The sequence below is a fragment of the Tigriopus californicus genome, chromosome 11, assembly GCF_007210705.1.
Source record: "Tigriopus californicus strain San Diego chromosome 11, Tcal_SD_v2.1, whole genome shotgun sequence".
NCBI lineage: Eukaryota > Metazoa > Arthropoda > Copepoda > Harpacticoida > Harpacticidae > Tigriopus > Tigriopus californicus.
The window spans coordinates 12,925,938-12,947,823 of NC_081450.1; the positions used below are offsets into that span (position 1 = coordinate 12,925,938).

Consider the following 21,886-nt stretch of genomic DNA (forward strand, 5'->3'; position numbering starts at 1 on the left):
TGAATCATGATCACGGGCAAGCTCAAACGAATATTCATATCTGAAACCAAGAAAGAATGTACCTGGAGTTAATCCAGAGAAAACCCCTGGGTGGGTGTTAAAATCGCTTTCGTACCTTGATCATTGTCCCCTTGAAGATAATCTTGCACAGCTTGAAACATCACTTCCTTGGTGACTCCTGCGCCGTAAAAGGACGCATTGGTGCATGCAAAGTTCCTGCCCCCATTATAGTGCCGTTCTTCGAACTGCGCAAAAATGAGGATCAAAACAGGAAATCATTAACCACCAGGACAATAGCCATGCTGGCCGAGGGGTACAAGAGGGACCGCGAACCAGAAGAAATTATTTTCCCAAGGTTGTTCAAACCCCGGTATCAGAGGATACCTTGTAAAAGGGATAATATTGGCCTGGGCAGGGATTAGAGCAATTCCTATCATGAGATTCTCCTCCCGACCTTTCTCAGGGCAATTAAAGATGCTAACAAAACCCACAACTTTAAAGAGAACCAATCTGATATGGACTTGATATTGACTCACCTCTCGGACCTTTGTACCCCAAATACAAAGACAAAAATTGATCATTCACAAGTCTTACCTCGTTGGCCGTTCCAGCATTGTAGACCTGCTCAACGGTGTAAGATAACTCCGTAAAGGCGGTTTGCGGAATTTGGGCCTAAATAAAATAAGAAGCAAGGTTCAAATGAAATTGGGAAATTGGAATGTAAATGGTTTTTTCTATTATGTTTTATTGGTTGTCTTTACTTACCTAGCAGCCGTTCGCTGCAAACGCCAGGAAGGTCAAAAGAAGGCTGCTCATGCTTCCAAAATGTTCCAAAGTTGGATGACTCGTAAGTTGGAACACATCTCCTTTTATAGGAGACTCTGGGACAATAATTGCCATTGTGACACCTGTTTGTTTATTGAAGTCGTAAACAATGCCAATCCATTGACAGGAATTGAAGATTACTTTTCTAATGATGAACATAGGTTAAGGGAAAAACTGCTTTCGCGTTCTACACTTGAGTTAATCGAAACAGAGAATGCATTTTTTTTCTTCATAATATGAAAAAATAAATGCGTCATTTCAACGACTAATTTTTACCCAGATACTCCGTTTTCCAAATAAATCTGGCGGTACTTTTTTGTTGATCTAATTGCAAAATCATTTCAACTAAAGCAATCTATGTTAAAATTTTAATAGTGTTCCTGAAATTCAGGACAGTTGTTTGTCATTTCAACTAATTGCAAGTAAATTGCAAAGCTGTGTTACAATGAGCAATTTTAAATATTTTTGTCCTCATTACTCGTGTCAAGCGTGTCTTTATGAAAGAGATCGAATATAGTATAGCTGAATATCAGTCTGTTTGAGAATTGCAACGGTTTCGTGCTTGTCGTATTTGATCTCTTTTGACCTTTTCTTGCATTGTCATTTCTCAGCCAAAGAGAAATTCAACATTGAACTTCTTGACATGTTTGAATGCGCATATGTCTGAGGCTCTTTTGCACGCGAGAAGTATCTGCTAGTGATGCTTGACTTTCTCATACAGCCCTTTGGCTTTTTTCATGGCGACAATAAATCTGGTAGTCAAAATCATTTAACAATACCTTAAAGCAATTCTAATTCACATTAACCTTCGTTTTGTTTTAGTTACAGGAAAGATGAAACTATCATTGCATAGTCTGATTTTGCAGAATTTTCTTTTAGAATTGGAAAATATGTATGTCATCAAAACTGAATTCAAAAGAATAACCCATGTCAAGTAAAGGCAATTCAAGAAAAATGTAGTGCGGTAGCACTGCTACTGAGCATTTTGACGAGGGAGAATTTTGACAAACATTGTAGCCTGTTCCCATCTGCATTTGCTCTTCAATCCAATTGAATTGGCAACTATTGAGAGAATTGCGCTGCAAAAATCAAAAAGATTTATTTTTTAGTGCAGCTCTATCAATGTCCTAATACCTTGGTTCAATATCAGAATACTGTTTACTTCAACCAGCCGGTAAACTGAGTTAAAAGACAAATTTAGTCTGTTCTCGTTGCAGGTTGGCTGTAATGTTTGTCTCAATTCTCCCTCGTCACAGTGCTCAAAATCAGGGTTACCACACTACCTTTTACTTAAATTTCCTTTACAGGACATGCCTTATCTAAAGGTGAAAGTCCAAATGTCATCGTTCAATTTTTGGACTAGACCTTCTGATTTTTTGGGAATTTCAACCTTAAGGCCCAATAGTTCTAGGCGAGGGTGTTTTGGGAGCAATTCATGATACCACGCCCTATGCAAATGTAAGTTATTGAAGACAAAGTCATACGAGTACTTCCCAAGGAGAAGAACGACGCAATCACTGATATGCTTTGACTGCATAGGGGTAACGAGTTATAGGTATGCTAGTAGCAGCATGATGTGATGTGGTGTAATAGGAAGAATGCCATTTTAAGAAGAACCATTCTGGATAAAATATCTTACATTTTTAAGAGATAAAGCAGGGACGGCGCCCCCTAGACGTCACGCTCCCTTTTCAGCATAACAAAGGAAGGCTGAACAAGTCGGGCTCTCCCTGTTATGGCGGGAAAGATTTGAAAAGGAGTATTCCGCCTGCGTTGGCTCAGCTGTCCCTGGATAAGGTTAGGCAGACGTAGGCAGATGTAATTCCATTGAACTTTATGATAACTAGACTCGAATTTTAATTTGGCTCAAAATTGACGTCTATCTTCCCACGTGCTTATTGTGTGTGAGCGTTGTTTGGAGCTAGTATACTGGATGAGAATACTGCAACTAGCAAGCTCAGATAAGGAGTAGTATCCATACCAATGCTCATTAGATTTATGCAGTTTGTAAAATGGTAGCCAACTCAATTCCTAATCATACTTGACCTCTATTACAGTGTCTCAAAGCACATGCAGTTCTAGTCATTATAATGCGGTGGAAGCGAGACTTAGTCTTGAAGAATGAACCCGTTTTAATGCAACCTTTTACCTCTCGTAGTACCCTTGATTCCCAGAATGTACGGCGATGTTTGGCCTCAAGGAAACTGCTCGCCCAATTTCGCTTCAAAATCCCACACACCGTAAAAAGCTTTTTCGACATAGATGCCGATTAAAATCCAGCCGCAAAATGATTAGCCCGAGATCATCCTGCATTTTCAAAAAAAGGAGGACCTGGATAACTTCCTCCCAACCATTCCAGACCAACCTTCAATACCTGGGTATCATCGATCAGCAAATTCAAACTCAATTTCTGATCTAATTTACTTTTAAGTAATTGTGTAATAATATTTTTTTTTGCCATGAATCCATTCATCTTTCTGTGTACAGTAAATAAATTATTATTATCATTTAGTCCCGTTTGGCCTTCTTCCTGCGTTTTTATTTGGTACAAAATCCAGGTACACAACTGCATTTAGGTACAAGATTATTCATTGAGTTTAATCGTTTCATTTAAAATAAATTTAATTTTAATTGCATTTTTGTCATTAAGGCACTCTTTTAATTGATACAGAAGTTATGACATATAATTAATTTTGTTCTGAAGGTATTGCCGAGAGGATTTTTGTTCACTAGGTGATTTTTGTTTTTGGTTACCTCAACTGCCCCCTCCGGTTTTTGCTGACTTTCCCAAACAGATGAAAAACAGTTGAATTTCATTTTCGAATTTGTTAGTAAACCAAATATAGTATAAAGTGTAGGAGCTATCAAATAGATGAACCATAATCTTTGATCCTTTTAGTACCGGGGAATACATTCTTTGCAGCGGTTAACAAAGCCCGTGAAAACCCAAACCGAAACAAAAGATAACTGTAGAGAATGTAGAGACTATGAAATATCATTTAATGATGACCTTTGTTGAGATAAAATGGTGGATGAGGCAAGCAGAAGATGAAGAACAAGCTATTGGGTCTGTCGGGGAGCTTCTTAGTAGTAGCGAGTACATAGAATAAAATAACTGGGTGGGCAAGTATAATGGCTGTAGGTGTTGGAAATGTTGATGAATATAGATTGGAGAATAAGAATGTACAGTGGGAAATTATTTGTCCATACAATAACATTGCAAGATAACTTCTTATTGTTGCACGTATGTAAAAATATGCCCAACTACGAAAATCTTGTAAAGAAGGAAACAGATGGGAACTCAAATGACTAAACGGCTAAAAGTGTTCTAAAATGTTTTGAATTTATACGGATGTTATGGTATATAATTGATTCTCTTCTGGAGCCTACTGTTATTGTTCTTGGGGATGCTTTTGTTCACAGAAAATATTTTGGTTTGGATTCAACCCATGACGACAGGTATTGATTGTCCAATTGCAACTCTCTCAATTTTGCTGTCTTTCCCAAAGAGTAAACTGTCCTCATATGATTGATACTGTTTTAGGCATGAAGGAGTTCAAACTTAGGATATCAATGATTTGTCTATTATTCATTTCCATGGGATTGGCTGATATCTTGCCACTTACGAGTATATGTTGCTGATATGTTCCTGCAAGGCGTGAATCAGTTTGAAAGCCATCTCAAGAAAAGAAAATCCCAAGAACAATCCCATGCTCCCGCCAACCGAAGATATCATGGAGATTAGATCATACACGAGTACTTCTTCTTCCAATGTCGTCACAAGCGTTTCAAAACTCAAGAAAACCACGGTTTCGTCTATTCCAAATAGGTTGAACTCACTCGTACTTGCCGAATACGATACAAGATTGCAATATTGAGGGCATATTTCCGACAATGTCTTCGACCAAAAAGCCTTCCTCTGAGATAAAAATATTGATCTTGTGTCGTTAAAGGACGCGCAAATCGGTTTTTTGGCAGCTATCGCAGATTGGTCTGGAGAGAAAAGAACAGGTTAGCACCAGCACTTCGTCAAACCCAATGACCAGGATATTTCTCACTCAAAGAAATATCGAAAGGTGAACGGCATTTAAAATGTGATGTGATATTCTCCATATGTTTATCAATGCATTCGAAATACTCCACGGAGCTCCAATCCGGTCGACATCCAAGATCAGCATTACTCAATTTTTGAAGCTTCTTAAAAACGTTCTTCCTCATTGCGATATCCACAGATCTTCCCGGTGAAACATCATAAACGAACTTTTTATTGGCCACCCAACCCTAAATGATGTGAGGAAATCAACATCTAGATTGCTTTATCAACTCAAAAAATGTTAACTCACCTGGTTTATTAACAAAAGCTCCATGCCGCGATCATGCAAGAATATTCTAAACCGTCCAGATTGGTTGCCAAAAACATTTTTCATCTCAAGTAACACTTGAGAATCTTTTGTCACTGGCGTTTCATCCAGGAGGAAAGTAAAACATTTCCCCGAATTCATCGTATTCGCCATCTATTGCAGATTATGTATACTTATTATAAAAAAAATAAATATACTTATTAAAAAAAGCAAGAGCCGTATTGGCTCACAATTTTTTTTTTAATATTTATAATCATAACCAATCCAGGGATTTCTTAAGACGATTTTGTCTAATCTTTGAATTCAACACAAAACTTTGTGCTATTTATGAAAAATATTGAGAAGTTAATTTTTCATGACTTTTTTAAAAGCTTGCATTCCTCCTTACTTTATAGTTTTGGATGTCCGTCGCAGTCACAGTGCGGTTCAACCATCGTATTTTTTTGAATACTTCATCGAATGAAAACATTGACCGATCGAAAAGATCGGTGTTGTTTTTAGAGGTAATAGGCCAAGTGACGCTTCCATTATAATCAGTTCTCAGTTGCATCGTGCTCCAGGACATTGGGGTAAGACCCAGTTCAGAAAGTCGACCCAAAGTTGTCGGTGGGTCAAAGCAAATTGAAAATCGAGGCAGATTCAATTGTCCATTCTCAGGGAGAAGATTCCTGGGGCAAATAAAGACGTCGTGAGTTTTGAATCATTGAGAGGTTAGTGGACCCTACTCACGATATAGCTATGGTGGTTGTTCCTCCAATGAATTTGACAAAGAGCTCCCAACCTTGTATAAGAAATCCTCCAAAGCATAGAAAGGCAACAAAGACTCGTGCACACTTTACGAGCATTGCGGGACAAGTGATGAGTACGTCAGTTTTCTTTAAGTATTTGATGCCACTGGACACGGTGATCCACGCACACAATACTAATAAAGAGTTTGCACAGAATAAAACAGAATGGGCTGTAATTTGTTCCTTTTTTTTCTGAATAGTGTTATTAGGTCTCAAGATAGTGTTACTGTAACGACCCAAATAACTCGAAAATTATTCGACAGTCGTTCCTTTTTTTCCGAATCTACAAGCAGCCAATACTTTTCGTCTTATTTTGGCACCCACCGCCTACCAAATTCCAATACAATGGAATGACTAACCATCAAAATAGATAGTTTGTTGGACAGGAATAGAGAAGTAAAAAGGAACCGTCACACCATTTCATATCAAGATTGGTCGGTTGTAACGACCCAAATAACTCAAAAGTTAACTGCTTCACTTTTTCCGACCCCCTGAGCTCCCTATATTTTTAAGTTTTGTAGCAACTGAAGGAAACTTCCTAATCTACTCAGAAAATGCCGAATGTCGAAACATTAGAATGTCTAATTGGGCTTTGTTAATATGAAATGTATTCTGAATACGAAGGATAAGTGCTAAAATTTGTGCTTGCTCTTGGCGACATTGAATGAGTAGTGGGTGACATTGAATCTTGATCTACTTGCAATATTTTATAGTTAACTTCTCATCAATTGAATACGGTTTGACTTAACCTATAACCACCGTGTGGAGAAAGTCATATTGTGGACAAATAGAGAGCCCGAAGGGTGGATCCCGATACTTTCTCTTGACGTGGGACAAAAGATTGCCAAGGGTTGGTCTTGAAAGGCGTTGTGTCCACCTGAAAGTAGTTGAAATAAGACTCTTTTGAAACGCATAATAGAAACTATTTCGGTTCAGGATTTCTGGTATTTACATAATTGGTCGACCGTTCCCAATGAGCTACAATGAAATAGGCTGGCACAGATGACCTGTCTACGCCTTTTCAAAGTTCGGCCAATCATCTCCGGAAAAATATTAAAATTCAAAAACACCAGATTACCAGACAAGAACGCAAGAACGCAATGAGTAAGCAAAAATTTACCACGACAAAAGCTGGTTGTCATGAAACTAGAGGACTAGAGAAAACAGGAGGCATATTAGTGTGTAGTTAAAAAAAACCCTCAATTGGTATCTATATTCTCGACATTGTTTTAAAATTTGAATAATGCTGAATGCATTAGAATTGCTAAAAACTATGAGATATGAATGGAAACCTCATTGATCGAATTCAATCCAATCCCTAAGGTGTGATGTTCATGATCAGTGAAAACGTTCTAACCATTGTCAGGCTCGCCTTTGACAATCTCTCATCAGAAAGATCCTGGTCCACCCAAAAGGTGCGAGCTCCAACTGAGGCACCAATTAACCACTTAATTCACCATGCTCGCCCAGTCTACAGTAGACGGGTCTTTTTCTTTTGTCTTTGCTTCGGGGGATTTCTGCTTCAATGTTGGGAACTCTTTGCCAAATTCAATGATGGCATGACTACCACTATCACTTCGTAAGATTCGATATATTCCCCATAAATCTGAACTGTTTGAATGCATGTAGTGGTATCACCTTAGGAATATTGCCCCCAAAGATGGGCAATTACAGTTGCCTCGACTTTCCAAATTGGGTCTGTGTCCAAATCCCTGGAACAGCGACCAATTGCGATCTGACTTTACAGGCCATATGGCTTGGCCGATTAGTAGAGAAAACACCACTAACCTATTTTTTGACCGATCCATGTTTTCATTCGAAGAAGTTTTTTGGAAAAATCAAATATTTTGATAAAGACGTGACTGTGGAGGATAAACAATTTTATAAAGTGAGTAATAGTATATCGAAACCTGAACCCTCTTTCGGAAAGAAGAGCATCCTGCTCTGATTCACGTGTCAAATGTTAATCGATGAATAAGGGACGGCTGATAGTTACAATCGTTCATAGGTGTGATTGTAGGCTGAGAAATACACAAGGAAAGATCCTGGCTGATCGTTAATTGTTATTGTACTGTTCAACATGTTAAACCATCGTTCATATGGAATTCATTATCTTAGGTAACAAAAACGCGAGACACAGGAAACTGTTTCACCTTTTTGACTGACGAAACTGCCGCCACGTTGAGCTCAAATGTATTCATTGAGTTGAAAACTATATTTTTCAACCCCAATGGACGCTACAGGCTTTTTTTACATGATCGCGGTTTGGAAATTTGATTGGTGAACCAGATGAGTTTTAAGTAATGATCATCATCTTTTATGTGGCTGTTGGGAGGGCTACCTTGATAGGGTCTTCTGTCCCAAAATAACTTACGATTTTTTTAAATTGAATTGAGGTCGGACGAGTTTTCACCCCACTCACCTTGCCTCCGACGCAATCGAAAATGGGACGGGTCAGCAGAGTGGGCATGTTATTTTGGACACTATTGTTCACCCTTGTCCATTGGTGTTCAAAAAGATCCATAAATATGGGTGTCCCCCCAAAAAAACACTTTAAAACTACAAAGCTATACGCCAATTTACTTGAAACAGATATTTCATTTTGGAGAAGTAGCTCATTGATGGTTCCAAAGGCAAAATAAGGGTTTAAAATCCTTGTCATGCACTTCAAAAAAATCTCAAAGTAAGATTTCTTAAGGAGCAATTTCTTAGCTTCTTTGCCTACAATTGGCAAAAAAGGGTTCAAAACCTGACATAACTCAGTGCTATTTCCTTATTATATTCTTTTAAAACTTGATGCATTATCTGTAGCTTCATTTAATCAAGAAAGCCATATATTATTTGCTAGTTCTTACGAGTAATGGTTTTAAGTCTTGAAAACCCCTTAAAAAGGGCCAATTTAGAACTTGATTACATTTGGAATTGGCAACCCACCAAAATTGCTTGAACCTTCGTATTATCTTAAGCAGGTTGATCTTAATTTTCAAAATAACTTTTTGATCTCATTAACTTAGATGTATGAAGTTTTTTCAACACAGTTAATTAAACCCTCAAAACGCAATACAATGGATTTTTTAAAGTTAAAATCATTAATGGATTGATTTATCAACTTTCCACAAAAGCCGATAGGTACATACAGTAAACCTGCGTGAAGGGGTTTACATTTTATCATTACGCAATTCCATTTGTTAGTTTATGCCAAGGCTAGCTAAAGATATTGGCATAAATGGTTTAAAGCTTATTGCTTGTCTATCTAATTTTGGACCATATTTATTTACTTCATAATACCTTGTGTCCGCTTTTGTCCACTTTTGTCCATCTTTGGACGCTTTTTTCCACTTTTGTATGCTTTTTTCCATTTTTGGACACGAGCAAGAGTACTGAATGAAGCTAAAATGTCACTTTGCGTGCAGTTCATTCAAACTCCGATTTCAAATAGACAATTCAAACTTCTTAAAGTTGTTTGCTATTTCATATATGCAACCCAGGCTAGCTACGAGTAGACCAATGAAGCTCACCTCTGTTCTTTCCGAGGCTCCTTCATTGTTCAATTTGCTGCCCTCAAATATTCTTAGGGAATTTGTTGGTGTTGATCCTGTAACATCCTTTGCGTTGGATTTGGACATTTATTACCAAATCCTTGATCAACCCAAATTCAAGGGCTGGCCAGATATGCCAGATATGCCAAATCTAACTCCTTGGTTCATCACGTCATACATAAATATACAAAGTTAATAAAATTGATGAGTTTTTCGCCTTGAACTTTTGGGAATTCCATTCCCAGTAGGGGTAAGGAAGTTGGGGTGAGTAAGCACCTCAAGCTCAGGTTTGAAGAGAAGTTGGGTGAATTGCTCCCTCTTTGTCTCCAAGATTAATGGCATGAAGAAGTTATTTCAAGTAACACAAGTTCAAAAAGTAATTGGGATTGACTAAATAGCTATCCAAGCCTTGCTAGCTTAGGTGGGTAATTGTATTAGGCAAGATCTCAAAAGCATTATATCAGGGAAATCTGGTATTTTGACCTCGGTCGTCAAGTGCATACTCATTGTATTACCTATTTTGCATGTTCGTTGAATTTCTAGACAACTAGACTATGGTTTGATTGTTGCCCTTGTTACGAAGTGCAATTTTAAGAGTCATCAAATGTTTGAACGTTCTTAAACTATATTTGCTTTAATAAGGATGATATTTGTATTTGCCTAAAGTCTTAGATGACGCCCCTGCTTGACAACCTTGTTTCTACATTTCTTCACTTTCACCTTGATGTCAGATTATTTTTTACAGCCTGATATGTGAAACGGGAGGCAAACCTAACTTGTTCTTGTTTCTGTAGTGGTTCAACTTGAAGAAGTTTGTCCTTGACGTGCCACCCGGAACATTCACCAGTAAAATGATCGGGAAGCAAGTCCACAAAAGACTCCAAAAATCCCAAGGGACCAAGCAAAAGTGTCAAACAGGTTTGAGCTCCTTGGATTGTTCCAAATGTATTGATGCGTTCATGGAGAAAATCAGAGAACCATTCAGCTGCTCTTCATTATTCGACATAAATTTGAGTAAGTCTTAGGCGACGAATTGATTGAGGGGAATATGTCGGATTCCACACTTTTGCCAAGCATATGCTCACAAGACCTTATTTAGGCCCTTCAATTCACTACATTTTTCATAAAAATGAAAATGCATCATAGGCGGCTGATTCCCCTGGTTTTTGCCAATGTGAATCAGGGTTGCTTTTAGCCGCAATGGTGGCTATCGATCAACCTTCTGATCCATTGATGTGATGATAGTAGGCCATTTAGATTGATAAAAATGCACATTTAGCTGCAGCGAAAAAGCACAAAAGAATCAAGTAAACTTCTACATTGGCGCTGAAATGAGCAAGTTTAGTGATCAACCCCTTTTGCGTCCCTTGAGCAGAATGTGTTTGCATGTTATCAAAATCTTGAACCATTTTGTTACTACACATGATAAAAGTATTAACGCTATGGAAGTACATCCAACACTCTACGATATTATAATTATGCTCATTGGCTGGAAAGCAAATCATTTAATCATTTTTGCAATTTGTGTTTGTAGGGTTGAATGGTGAAAACATGAAAGTTGTGGGAAAAGTCAAATAATCAGACAACCAAACTGTTCGTAAGATGTCAAGAACAAATATGGTCAAACTCAAAAAAAAAGATCTCGTTTGAATAACTTTTTAAAAAGATGAAAACTTTCAGTAACCTTGAATATGTCTGTCCTTTTAAGTAAAACGCATCGGGTTAAGTTCTCAGAAGCGCCTAGCAGAGCCACTGGAATTCGGTCATTTATGTCTGTTCACTTAAAGGAAAAATTCAAAGAGCTTATGCACTATTATCAACTTTCCATCTTTTAGATCAATCAGCTCAAGTGACCACATAACCGATCTGCACGTCCTTCAATGAGACCAAAGCGATAGCAATTCAACTACAACAACTTATGTGGGATCAATGAACCTTACGGCAAAATTGCCCCGAACCTTGCGATCTGATTCATTACTCGGCTTCATTGACCGAAATCAAGCCCATCAGAAGCAACGAAACATCTACAAATTTGGCATTTCAAACACTCGACACTCTGGAGGAAGAAGAAGTCCCCGTTCATGATGAGATATCCATAATTTCAGCGCTTGAGGGAAGTCTGGGCCTATTTTTATTCTTGGGATTTTCATTCCTCGATTTAGCTTTTAAATGGATTCAAGCCTTGCAAGAACACACAGGAGTCAAGTAGTCTACTTACAGGGTTAGCAAGTTCGGTTGAATCCATGGTTTAGGTGGTTATAAATTGGAAGACATGAACAAAATCTAGATTAGTCATTCCTCTCAAACAATATAGAATACAATCAATGCTAATAGAAACTTTGCTGATGCAAACCATCTTAAACAGATAAAAGAAACCATAATAAATGATGAACATCGATAACAAAACAAGAACCCAATGATTAATTGACTCGGCACAAGAAAATCCCGGACAAATTTATCAGGTTAAAATGACCAAATGGCTTTCGATGAAAGAACTGGATAACTAAAGAATGATGACGTATCTTCAAGTTGCCGAGACTTAGGCAACCTATTTTTGGGGGCTGTTTGTCCAAAATTTGGAAAGTAAGATACTTAACCCTCTTTAGACCTATATTTGTCCACCACGATCATACAGAATCCAATTTTGGTTGTCCGGTTGTCTACTGATGATGGGAGCAAACACAAAATCATGGGAAGACCTGAGATTACGAATTGGTATTTTCAATTGTATTTGACATTGCTAAAGGCATACCAGAACCTCCAATAGTTTTCCTCAAAATGTAACCCGGGTTTTTATTCAAACTACGGTTGTCTCCTCGTTCAAACTCGACTTTTTCGTCATGTAAGGATCTAGTGGAGCCTTTACTTTTTTGGCAACCCAAATTTTGAAAATCGGTTACATCCCACCAGTAAGGTGGACCAAAAGCAAATTTACTGAGAATAGTTAATTGCCTACTTTGGGAAAAGGTTATAATAGAGTCAAACGGTGAGCAATTAAAGAGGTATGCCAGACATATTTTGTGAAACAGATCTATATAACTCTTTTAAAAATGTAAAAGTTGTTTTCCGATTTTTCGACATTTCTGCATTTCGGAAAACACGAAACATTGACAAGTCGGAAAATTCCGGATTGTTTTTTTTTTCATCTTTCAAGCCCTTTTACCTTGTTGCTCCTACTCGTTCCTAATCATATTCCTCAGAAGTTTCCTTCCAAGGAAGAGAGAAAATAAAAATAAATTCGAGTTTTCCTATAGGATTTTTTTTAAAATCTTTATTGCGAGATTATTTCCAATTGGATCGGTATTTTCGTCTCTTGCCCGTTCTGGGTTGAAGGAGCGAATTGTTCATTCGCTTTATTGGTGACCCCGGCCTTATTCACTCGTTAAGTGGCTAAACTTATTGGACACAACTATGGAGAATAATAAGTTTCCTGATTCGATTCTCTTCATACCTCACAATCAAAATCTTCGTTGTAGATTATTGAAAAGTTTGGCTCAATCACAACAACAGTCAAAGATAATGAAGCTTTTGTCCACTCAAAATTGGGGGCTTTTGAAATCAAGTATGAATGCACTTTTTCCGTCAGCAGGGAAATGATTTCTTTGACTAGAAACCGGGAAAAAATTCAATTTTTTCTTTCCGTCGTCATTTCTGCTGATCTTGAAAAAAACAAGGACTTTGATGAAGGGTAATTTGGGTCATGTTCTTTTGTTCTTGGACTTTCTAATTGAAGTATCGCAGTTTTTCCTATCATTGACCTCTTGAGGACGTTTCTATCAACTGCTCCTGACTTTATGATCATCTATTTTGTTTACAACAGCATATGAGTAAAGCTGCCTCAGGGCTAAAATGCCTGATAGGTGCGTTTTGAGAGCACCTTGAAGCCTTCGAAAATCCGGGCTAGTTAGAAATGAGATTCCACTTTTTTCTGTGGCTCCTTCATTGAACAATTTGCTTCCCTCCAATATTTGTAGGGAATATGTACATACGTATTAGTCCTGTGGTAGGATTTAAGTCAAACTTGGACAACTAATTCGTTGGTGGATCAGATATTATATCAATGGACCTTGATATGGAACATTAACAGGTGATGGACAAGGTTCAGAAGATGATCAGTAGATGACGCCAGGATCAGACGGATATTGTTGAAATCCTACTAGTACCAGAGCTTTTGTTCTTTCAAAATGAAGCAAGAGTAATTTTAAAACGGTATAACAATCTCAAAACATGTGGAACACGTTCTTTTGAGCCCATAGCGGAAGCTGAAAATAGTTTTAAAACCACTATTGCTTTATTCTAAAATTAGCAACCTTAAGAGCTAATGCTCTGGTTCTACTAGGATTTCAACCATGACCCTCTGATCCTGTCCCCATCTACTGGTCATCTTCCAACCATGTCCGTCAGTTGCTCCTTATCAGGTTCCATTGAAAGCTAAATGAAATAGGGAAACATAAATCTTTCATATTGAACCGCTGGGGATCCCATTCCTAGTAGTGGTAAGGAAGTCCGTAAAGAACAATTAATTCATTTGCAGGAAAATTTTACTCGTCAAGCGACTGTCATAACGACAAGATTACGTCATAGACAAACAAGACATGGTTAAATTTTCATGTATTTTTTACATACATTGGATCTGACAAGAAGTTAAGGTTAGCGCCGGATAGACAAACTATCCTGAATGAAATTTCGTGTTACTTCTGTACATTGCTATTATCGAAATGAACTTTCCAATCGGGATTTTAAGCACTCCTTGGCAGATACTTGTTCCGCTTGGGCGATGAATAATTGTATGGTCGGCTTTCTTGATGTCGGACTTCTCTTTTATTTCGTTTGGCCTCTTCATCTTCCTCTTCAGCTTCATGAGCAACAATATCGCGTCTCCTCTTGGGCAAATCCTTATCGCTATCGTCGCCATCATCCGATGAATTACTATTGCAATCCGCACTTTGAGGTTTGGGCACGGGTTTCTTGGCTTGCTCTTCAGCGCAATCGACCATGTGCGCATCGTAAGTTAAGTCGATGATTTGGCTATGAAGACTCAACGAGGAGTTATTGGGCTTCACTGTTCCATTGGCCTTGATAAGATTCGTACATTCATCATCTTGGCACTCTTCCTCATCAGCAAGTCCTGGGTCTGGATTGACTTTCCGGCTCAAGACGACGAGGAATTCGGCAAAGAAACGCGTGTTCATGTTCCGACTCATTTGATACAAGACAAACCAATCGCCGATGGAGCATCTTTCCACATAATGCTTGATGTGTCGCATGTTGTTGTCGGTCTTGAAGTATCGACTTATCCGGATCCGCATCATGTGGTAACGAAATCGGTTGGAGGAGATCTGTAGGAGACGGTAACAGAACCGGATCACGCTGAAGGTTGTCAAGAACAGAAACCAAAACCATAAGATCAAGAAAACCTGTAAAATGAAAAAGACAATGGATGTCAACGGAAGTTTTCCATTCTTATCTTGCCAACCTACTTTGTCGTTGATCATGTTCAATCCGAGGATACAAATGGCATTCTTTCTCTCTTGTCCACCCCCAGCTCCATAGCGAATGTAATCGCAGGCGGCAATCCGCGGAAAAGCTTCACACATTGGGTTGACCATGTACAGTTGGCGTTCCTCCGGAGGCATTTGATAATATTGAATCACCAAGGGCCCGTAGTTGAGAAACTGATACTTCAGAAATTTATTGGTGATGAACCACAAGGAGACGACAATGATTAAGTTCAATTGTTCGCAACAAAAGAACCATGCGGCATAGGAATTGTATTTGTTGTGCAAGTGCTCCTAGAGAAATGAATAGACGTTCTTTACTGTTATAAGAATAGCATATAAAGCAAGAGATGCTTGACATTAAATAGCAACCTACTTGAAAAGTGGACACGAGATTTTCCCGTTTCTCTTTGGCATCTTCGATAATTTTGGTGGTGGTGCCTTTGGATAAAAATTTCATGAGGCCTCCCTCACACATGAGCCAGATGGCACGAGGTACATAGAAGAAGAAGGCGCACGTGACCAGAAAAATGGGCACCCATTGATAATACGAGTTGTAGAGTACGGTTCCATCGTGTTCCCTCTTGGAACAGGAGCCTTTGAACTCTAAAGGGATGTTGAAGGTCGAGTACATCCAACAATAAGATGATAATACTGCATCGTTCACATCTCCGCCGCTCTGTAACGATAAGACATTTAATCAAAAGTGGTTGACACTCTGAAAAAAGAGCAAACTTACCACTTCACAATTGATCGGATCCCCGAAGAACTGTTTGCTCGAGCAGATGATGGACATGGCCACTAAAATCGTGGTAGTGGCCTTGTAGAAGAGTTTAAAGGTCCAATTGTCAATACTAATCTGGTTGACCTCCAAGAAGAATTTGGTGGCCGAATTGGCCGCACCCAAAATCTCCGCCATGCTCCTGATTAGTCCTCACTCTCGCTTCTTCGTTACCCACCACTCACACTTCAATTAAGAAGACGATCCTGAAAATGAAGGCACACAAACTACTTTCACTGGAAAGCTCCATGCTTCAAGTTCCAAGGAGTGTTCTGCGTACGGATATAATACGAATATTAGCTTGCGTGAAGTGAAAAGAACAGCTGCTCCATAAAAGTAGCAAGCATAGGTGTTAAGAAGCTGTTAGTCCGTGTCAGTGCAGTATATAGGTAGATGGAACAGTTCCAAATTCGGGGAAAGGCGGCAAAAAGTGAGACAAATTCGAGAGAAATGCTGCTCAGTGACGTCGACCAAACTATTCATCAACAGAATTGATGACTACCTATGGTCCTTGTCATAGGAGGCTTATTGGGCGAGATAATGTAGGAAACCTTCCGAAGAGATAAGGGTCTTGTGAGCTTTCCATTTGTGTCAAACCAATTGGGTTCCAGGATACAAGAGGAGAGCACAAGTACTGTTTTCATGGCCAAAGACATTCTGATGGTGTCTAGGAAATGAGAGGGAGGCTTAATTGTGATATTGATTCATAACGATGAATCTATTCGCCGGAAACTTGTCCAAACATTCACCCTATTTTGAGGCAAAATGCGCCTGAGAATCCAATGCATTCTTACAAACTTTTCTTATTTGTTTTGCTTTTTTCACAGGCCTTTCTAACCGCTTTAGGGAATGTAATCCCCAGTACTATTGAAATGAAAGATAGCATTGTATTACGAACATTTCTTTTTGTCAATCTTTATATGATATTTGGTCTACCAACGCCTTTGAGTTAGCAGGCCAAGCTAACCCTTGAACGGAGGGTTGATCAGGTAATCTGATCAAAATATTGTCCAAGTCTGTTTTAAAAGATGCTACCGGATCAACAACGTCTACGTATTCTCTACGAATATTTGAGGGAAGCAAATTAAACAATGAAGGAGCCCAAGAAAGAAGAGCTGTGGACTTCATTGTTCGAACCAGTCTGGATTCTCGAGGACTTGAAAGTGCTCTCAAAATGCACATCAAGCCTTTATGGTCACTAGAATTGACCCTAAATCCTGGATTGGGACAGCTCATGAATGCTTTTGAAGACGTACAGTATCAGATACCTTTCGTACCTTCTCTGAACACTGTCCAGTCCCAACTTTTTTAGTCTCTCCCAATACGAGAGCTCTCTCATTCCTGTGATGTTCCTAGTGAAACATCTTTGAGCCTGCTCGACTTTTTGCAAGCCTGCTGAACTCGAAAGGTCGAATAAGTCCAAAGTTTAGACCATGACACTGTCATTTTGGAGGGTATAAAGACTTTTGACACCTTAATGGCATAACTAAGATTTAGATTTGTGCAGGAATTTCAACTATTCTATGCAAAATGAGACCATTTCTCAGTCAAAGTATCAACACGTCTTTAGCGATCAAAAGGGTAGTGGGTGGCATACATACTATCTTGAAACGGTGTATTTTGCCAACTTTCAGAGGACCACCTACTTGTGCATTCGATAAAGATACTCAATTTTAAATGCCGACTTACCTGATCATTTTGATTTAAAAGTGTTTTGATCCAGATGTTGGTGGTCTTCCAATGAACAAAACGTGTGAGTAGTGTCTGACTTGTGAGCAAGTACAGTGTTGAACCTAAGCCGAAATAAGGGTGATACCTTCAGTAAACCCAGAATGGAAACCTACCCCACAAGGGTATCCTTAAACAAGAAAAAATCAACACCCCAAAAACGCATTCAAAATTCATTCAACAGGAAGTGAAAACTCATTTAGCACTAATACCTATCGATAAAGGTGAATCCGACTTGTTTATTCACATGGCAGTCACCTTGGCCGTCGTTTGCTCGTGAGAGGCTGTTCATTTTAGGGGAAGAGGCATGTAGGCGAGCTCAAATAGGCCTCTCTCTGTCTCTCTCTGTTCATGCATAGGTGGATGGATCGGATGGATAGATGGTGAGTGGGTCCCGTACACTCTCTCTTTTGAGCAATGACTCTCCGGTTTCTTTGTCATAGATTTTTAGAAGAAGTACAGATGGTTGGTTAGGTTCGTTCACTAGAGGCTAGTGAGTTTTGCGGAGCACGCGTTACGCATTCTTTCAGGACAGGGAAGTGATTCTTGGCTGAATATCTAAGCCTTTTTTAACGCTAAGGCAACAAAATATATAAGGACGATTCCAAGTATGTGTTGAGTCAATCCAAAAGATTTGCCAGTTTTGGCTTTTGGAATTCGACCACATTGTATTAATGCTAAATGCGTCAAATTCTTTGATGAAAATAATGGCCTTCAAATTGATATTGACTGGTCAAACTTTGGATTGCTCAAGAATTTCGAGGTATATCGACTAACGCCTCACGAAACCTCCACTTCTCGTCTGTTTCCAGGGTCGTACATTCCACTTTTCATCAACACGACTTGAAGGAAAATTGCCAAAAAGCTCCCTCCTTAGCTTGAACTACAGAAAAATGGCCCGCATTGATAAGGAGATCCCTGTAATAGCCAAGTATGACGACTATTGCTTTGCCAAAATGTTATGCTTTTTCATTTTGAGCTAAAGAGGAGACTGTCAATTTGCCTCTAAATTTGTGAAGGCAAATGGACGAATGTCCCAACGACTCAGCAGGGGTTCCGTCTCAAAGTGGAATGATTTATTTCCCACTAATGGGATCAAATAAAACTACACGGGAGTCATTTGTTTCACGTCACGTTTTCTAAACGTTAGAAAATCGCATAAATGATTTATCTTCGTAGGTTTAGGCCCGCTTTTTCTTCAAAAGTGACGTTAACGGGTTACTTGTTCAAAAAAAAGTAACGATAATGGTAGGGCGTTACTTTTTTTGTCACTGACTACATTTGAGACCATGTAATTGAAATGTTTAAAAAATAATTCATTATTACATTTTCAACCGTAGGACAAAATTAGTGCACAAAGTTTAAGTCACTCTTTTCACAGAGAGAACATATTTTGTTTTCAACCATTTTTTTCTGCTCGAATTTTCCCTATTTTGTTTTGTTTGTTTTTTACGGGCTTTTCTAACCACTGCAGGGAATGTAATCCTCAGTACTTTTAAAATGAAAGGTTGTGATTCGTCTGTTTTTTACCTTTCAATTTTTATATGATATTTGGTCCACCTACGAATTTGAGTTGGCAGACTGAGCTAGTCCTTGAATGCAGGATTGATCTGGAATGCCATCTAAAAAAAAGTCCTTTACTGTGGACAAATCGTTTTCATTGAATCGTTTAGTTCATTTGCCGTTCTGGGTCTTTTTTGAGCCACTGATGCTAAAGTCAGATCAAATGATACATTGTAAGGTGTATTCTAATAGAACGAATTGGCAACTTTTAAGAACTATTGAACTCTTCAAACTCCTATTAGCATCGCCAAAAGCTCTTCAAATATTTACTTTCTGCAAACTTTCTGACGAAAATTTGAAAGGTGGTTGACAACATGCTGGTCTATTATGACAAAAAATTTCCTCCTGTTTTCATGCTCCTTGACATGAAAGGCAATGCCCTTGCTTGCATTTTGACTAGTTTATATATACTTTTTCCGCATAGTCAGGTCTAATCATGTGCGAACTCTTTCGTAAGAAGTGTTCAATAAATACAGCTCATATAAAAATGGAGAACGACGTGTAATATGTTGGTAGACAATTAGATGGCTCTTCAGTTTTATTCGGCAGCTGATTTTTCCCCCCATGTCAAGAACACCTTTTCATAAAAACCGAGTAAGGGATTCAGATTATCATTCAACACGAAGTTGTAAGATAGCCATTTAATTGATGAGAAACTCAAAACTGGTTTAAAACATGGGCCTCACGCCTCTCAAATCCTTTAAAACTCTCATAACATTTAGCTACACCTGCTCTTAATTAAACAAAGGAGATATTATGATATTTCTATTCGTTAAGCCCAAGTCGAGCACTACGATGCTACGGACGATATCACCGCGGATCCACCTACGTGAGATCATAATGAATGTCTCTCCCTTTCGATCTCCACCCACTTAAACTTTTTTCCTCGTGTGATTGCTGAACAAATTTTTGCGTAGGTAGCTTTGAGCTTCAGCACTTTTAGCCCTGATCTTCATTCATTCTCTACCTCTCTGTATTCGCCCAAGATTGCTTTTTTACTCATATGAAAGTAATCATGAGACCACAGAGACCCACTCATCAAGCAAGCAATATAGACTCAAAGAACTCTGACATGAAGTTGCGTTGATGAATCATAAAATTACATCGTGAATAAGTGAATCTTGTGAAGACTTGTGTCACAAAACGATATAAACAAACCGACAGCCAGCATTGGGATTACGAAATTAAGTCAACAGAAGAGCTGTGAATCGTGAAATTGCAACTTGAAACGCTCGCAGTTCCCTTCTGGGTCAATTCATAATCGCCATTTATCAAATGGTTTCAAACCTAGTCTTTGGCGAATGCATTGAACCAGTTATCAAGTCAGTTGCAGTAGAAAATTATTCGCCCAGGTCATGTCAAAGTGAGGTCTTCATCTATGAGGGTGTGTGTCTAATTCAAAGACGTATTTCAATCCAAGATAATGCGAAGATGATACAGCCTTAATGGAGAGATCCCATCAATCCCAACCTCATTCCATCCTTCGTTCTTGGTCCGTGTAACGCAATAAGCCAATGACATTCAGATTCAGATTAATCAGGCCACTTCTTCCAAGGCCTGGCCCGATTCCAAGAATTGACCGAATCGGCCTTCATTCAGCCTCTTACAATCGTGGACATCCCAACAAATAACCGTCAAGGCACGCCTCTGTCCCACTTCATCCCGACGCGCCCGGGCTAGAGCTGTCCAGTGGATCCGGCTTTTGGGATTCGGTTCGGATCGAGGAAATACTTGCGTCTCCCCCAGCTTTGAATTGGATTGGCCATTTTGTTCAGACTTTTTCAATATTCATTTCCATTCAGTGGGAAGTTTGAGCGCGGATGGGATTGGGAGATCTTGTCGGATTCGATGCACAGCTCATGTCCTGTCTCATCTCAATACAGGCACGCCCCCATTCCGACGCCAAACATTTCATTCAATAATTGACGAACACTACTTTGAAGGATAAAGCAGAAGCCCCCGTTGTGATACCTTGGGCTCGGACGAACCTGGAAGGATGTCGCACGAACGAAAAGCAGGCAGAATCAACCTTTCCATTCATCTCTAAAATGAAATAATCCTCGTGGCGTTTGATCACGCGAAATGGGCCTGTATAAGGGTCAGTGAGTGGCGGGGGACACTGAATCCAAACGGACGAAAACAAATTCAGCCGTCAATAAGGCCGAAGACGAATAAGGCGAAGATGATCCATGATGCTTTGGTTGAACGTAGGGAAATCTTTCCAAGCACTGACGAACATCACAAATAAAAGCTCCATCGGGGACAGGATCAGGATTAGTATGAAAAAAACGACCAGGAATCCGAAGTGATTCGCGAAAAGTAACTTGGGCTGCCGAATAACCAAGGTCCGGTTTGTAAGCCGACCGAAGTCCAAGAAGAACAAGGGGAATTTCTTGATGCCAATTTTGAATCACAGTGAGTTTTGCCATCAGAGAGGCCTTGAGGGACCGATGGAACCGCTCGACTAACCCATTAGCCCGAGGATGGTAAGACGTGGTTCTTGAAGACCGGAACCCAAGAAAACGTCCCAAATTTCGCCATAGCCCCGATTCGAATTGGCGTCCACGATCTGAAGTGATCTCTTCCGGGACCCCAAATTGGCTAACCCATCCATGTCAAAGCGCCCCCGCACAGTCCTCACTTGTCATACCTTTCATAGGCACCACTTCTGGCCAACGAGTCCATCTGTCCACCATTGTGAATAGAAATGGAAATCCATTTGAAGATGGCATGGGTCCAACGATATCGACATGAAGATGACCAAAACGACCAGAAGGGTCATCAAACGCTTTCACTGGATGGC

General features: G+C 39.3%; 3 protein-coding genes across 3 annotated transcripts in view; all 3 read right to left on the reverse strand.

Moving 5' to 3' along the window:
* Positions 1-3,115, reverse strand: part of LOC131890954 (uncharacterized) — a 3,846-nt gene extending 731 nt beyond the window's left edge. Inside the window, exons 1-3 of the mRNA XM_059240412.1 lie at positions 2,975-3,115; positions 595-672; positions 116-245 (exon numbers count right to left, since the gene is read on the reverse strand). Of these exons, the coding sequence (XP_059096395.1) occupies positions 116-245; positions 595-672; positions 2,975-3,085 (319 nt within the window). The 5' untranslated portion in view covers positions 3,086-3,115. The remainder of the gene's footprint in view (positions 1-115; positions 246-594; positions 673-2,974) is intronic.
* Positions 3,116-3,820: 705 nt separating this feature from the next.
* Positions 3,821-6,040, reverse strand: LOC131890953 (uncharacterized). The gene is made up of 5 exons (XM_059240411.1): positions 5,916-6,040; positions 5,575-5,854; positions 5,169-5,339; positions 4,884-5,106; positions 3,821-4,818 (listed from the first exon to the last, which is right to left on the reverse strand). The coding sequence occupies exons 1-5, from the start codon at positions 6,029-6,031 to the stop codon at positions 4,448-4,450; spliced, it is 1,161 nt and encodes a 386-aa protein (XP_059096394.1). The 5' UTR covers positions 6,032-6,040; the 3' UTR covers positions 3,821-4,447.
* Positions 6,041-14,107: 8,067 nt separating this feature from the next.
* Positions 14,108-17,591, reverse strand: LOC131890557 (innexin inx2-like). Its single transcript, XM_059239925.1, has 5 exons — positions 17,482-17,591; positions 15,751-15,998; positions 15,388-15,690; positions 14,994-15,305; positions 14,108-14,930 (listed from the first exon to the last, which is right to left on the reverse strand). Exons 2-5 carry the CDS (start codon positions 15,928-15,930, stop codon positions 14,253-14,255), a joined length of 1,473 nt encoding a protein of 490 aa, XP_059095908.1. The 5' UTR covers positions 15,931-15,998; positions 17,482-17,591; the 3' UTR covers positions 14,108-14,252.
* Positions 17,592-21,886: the final 4,295 nt, after the last annotated feature.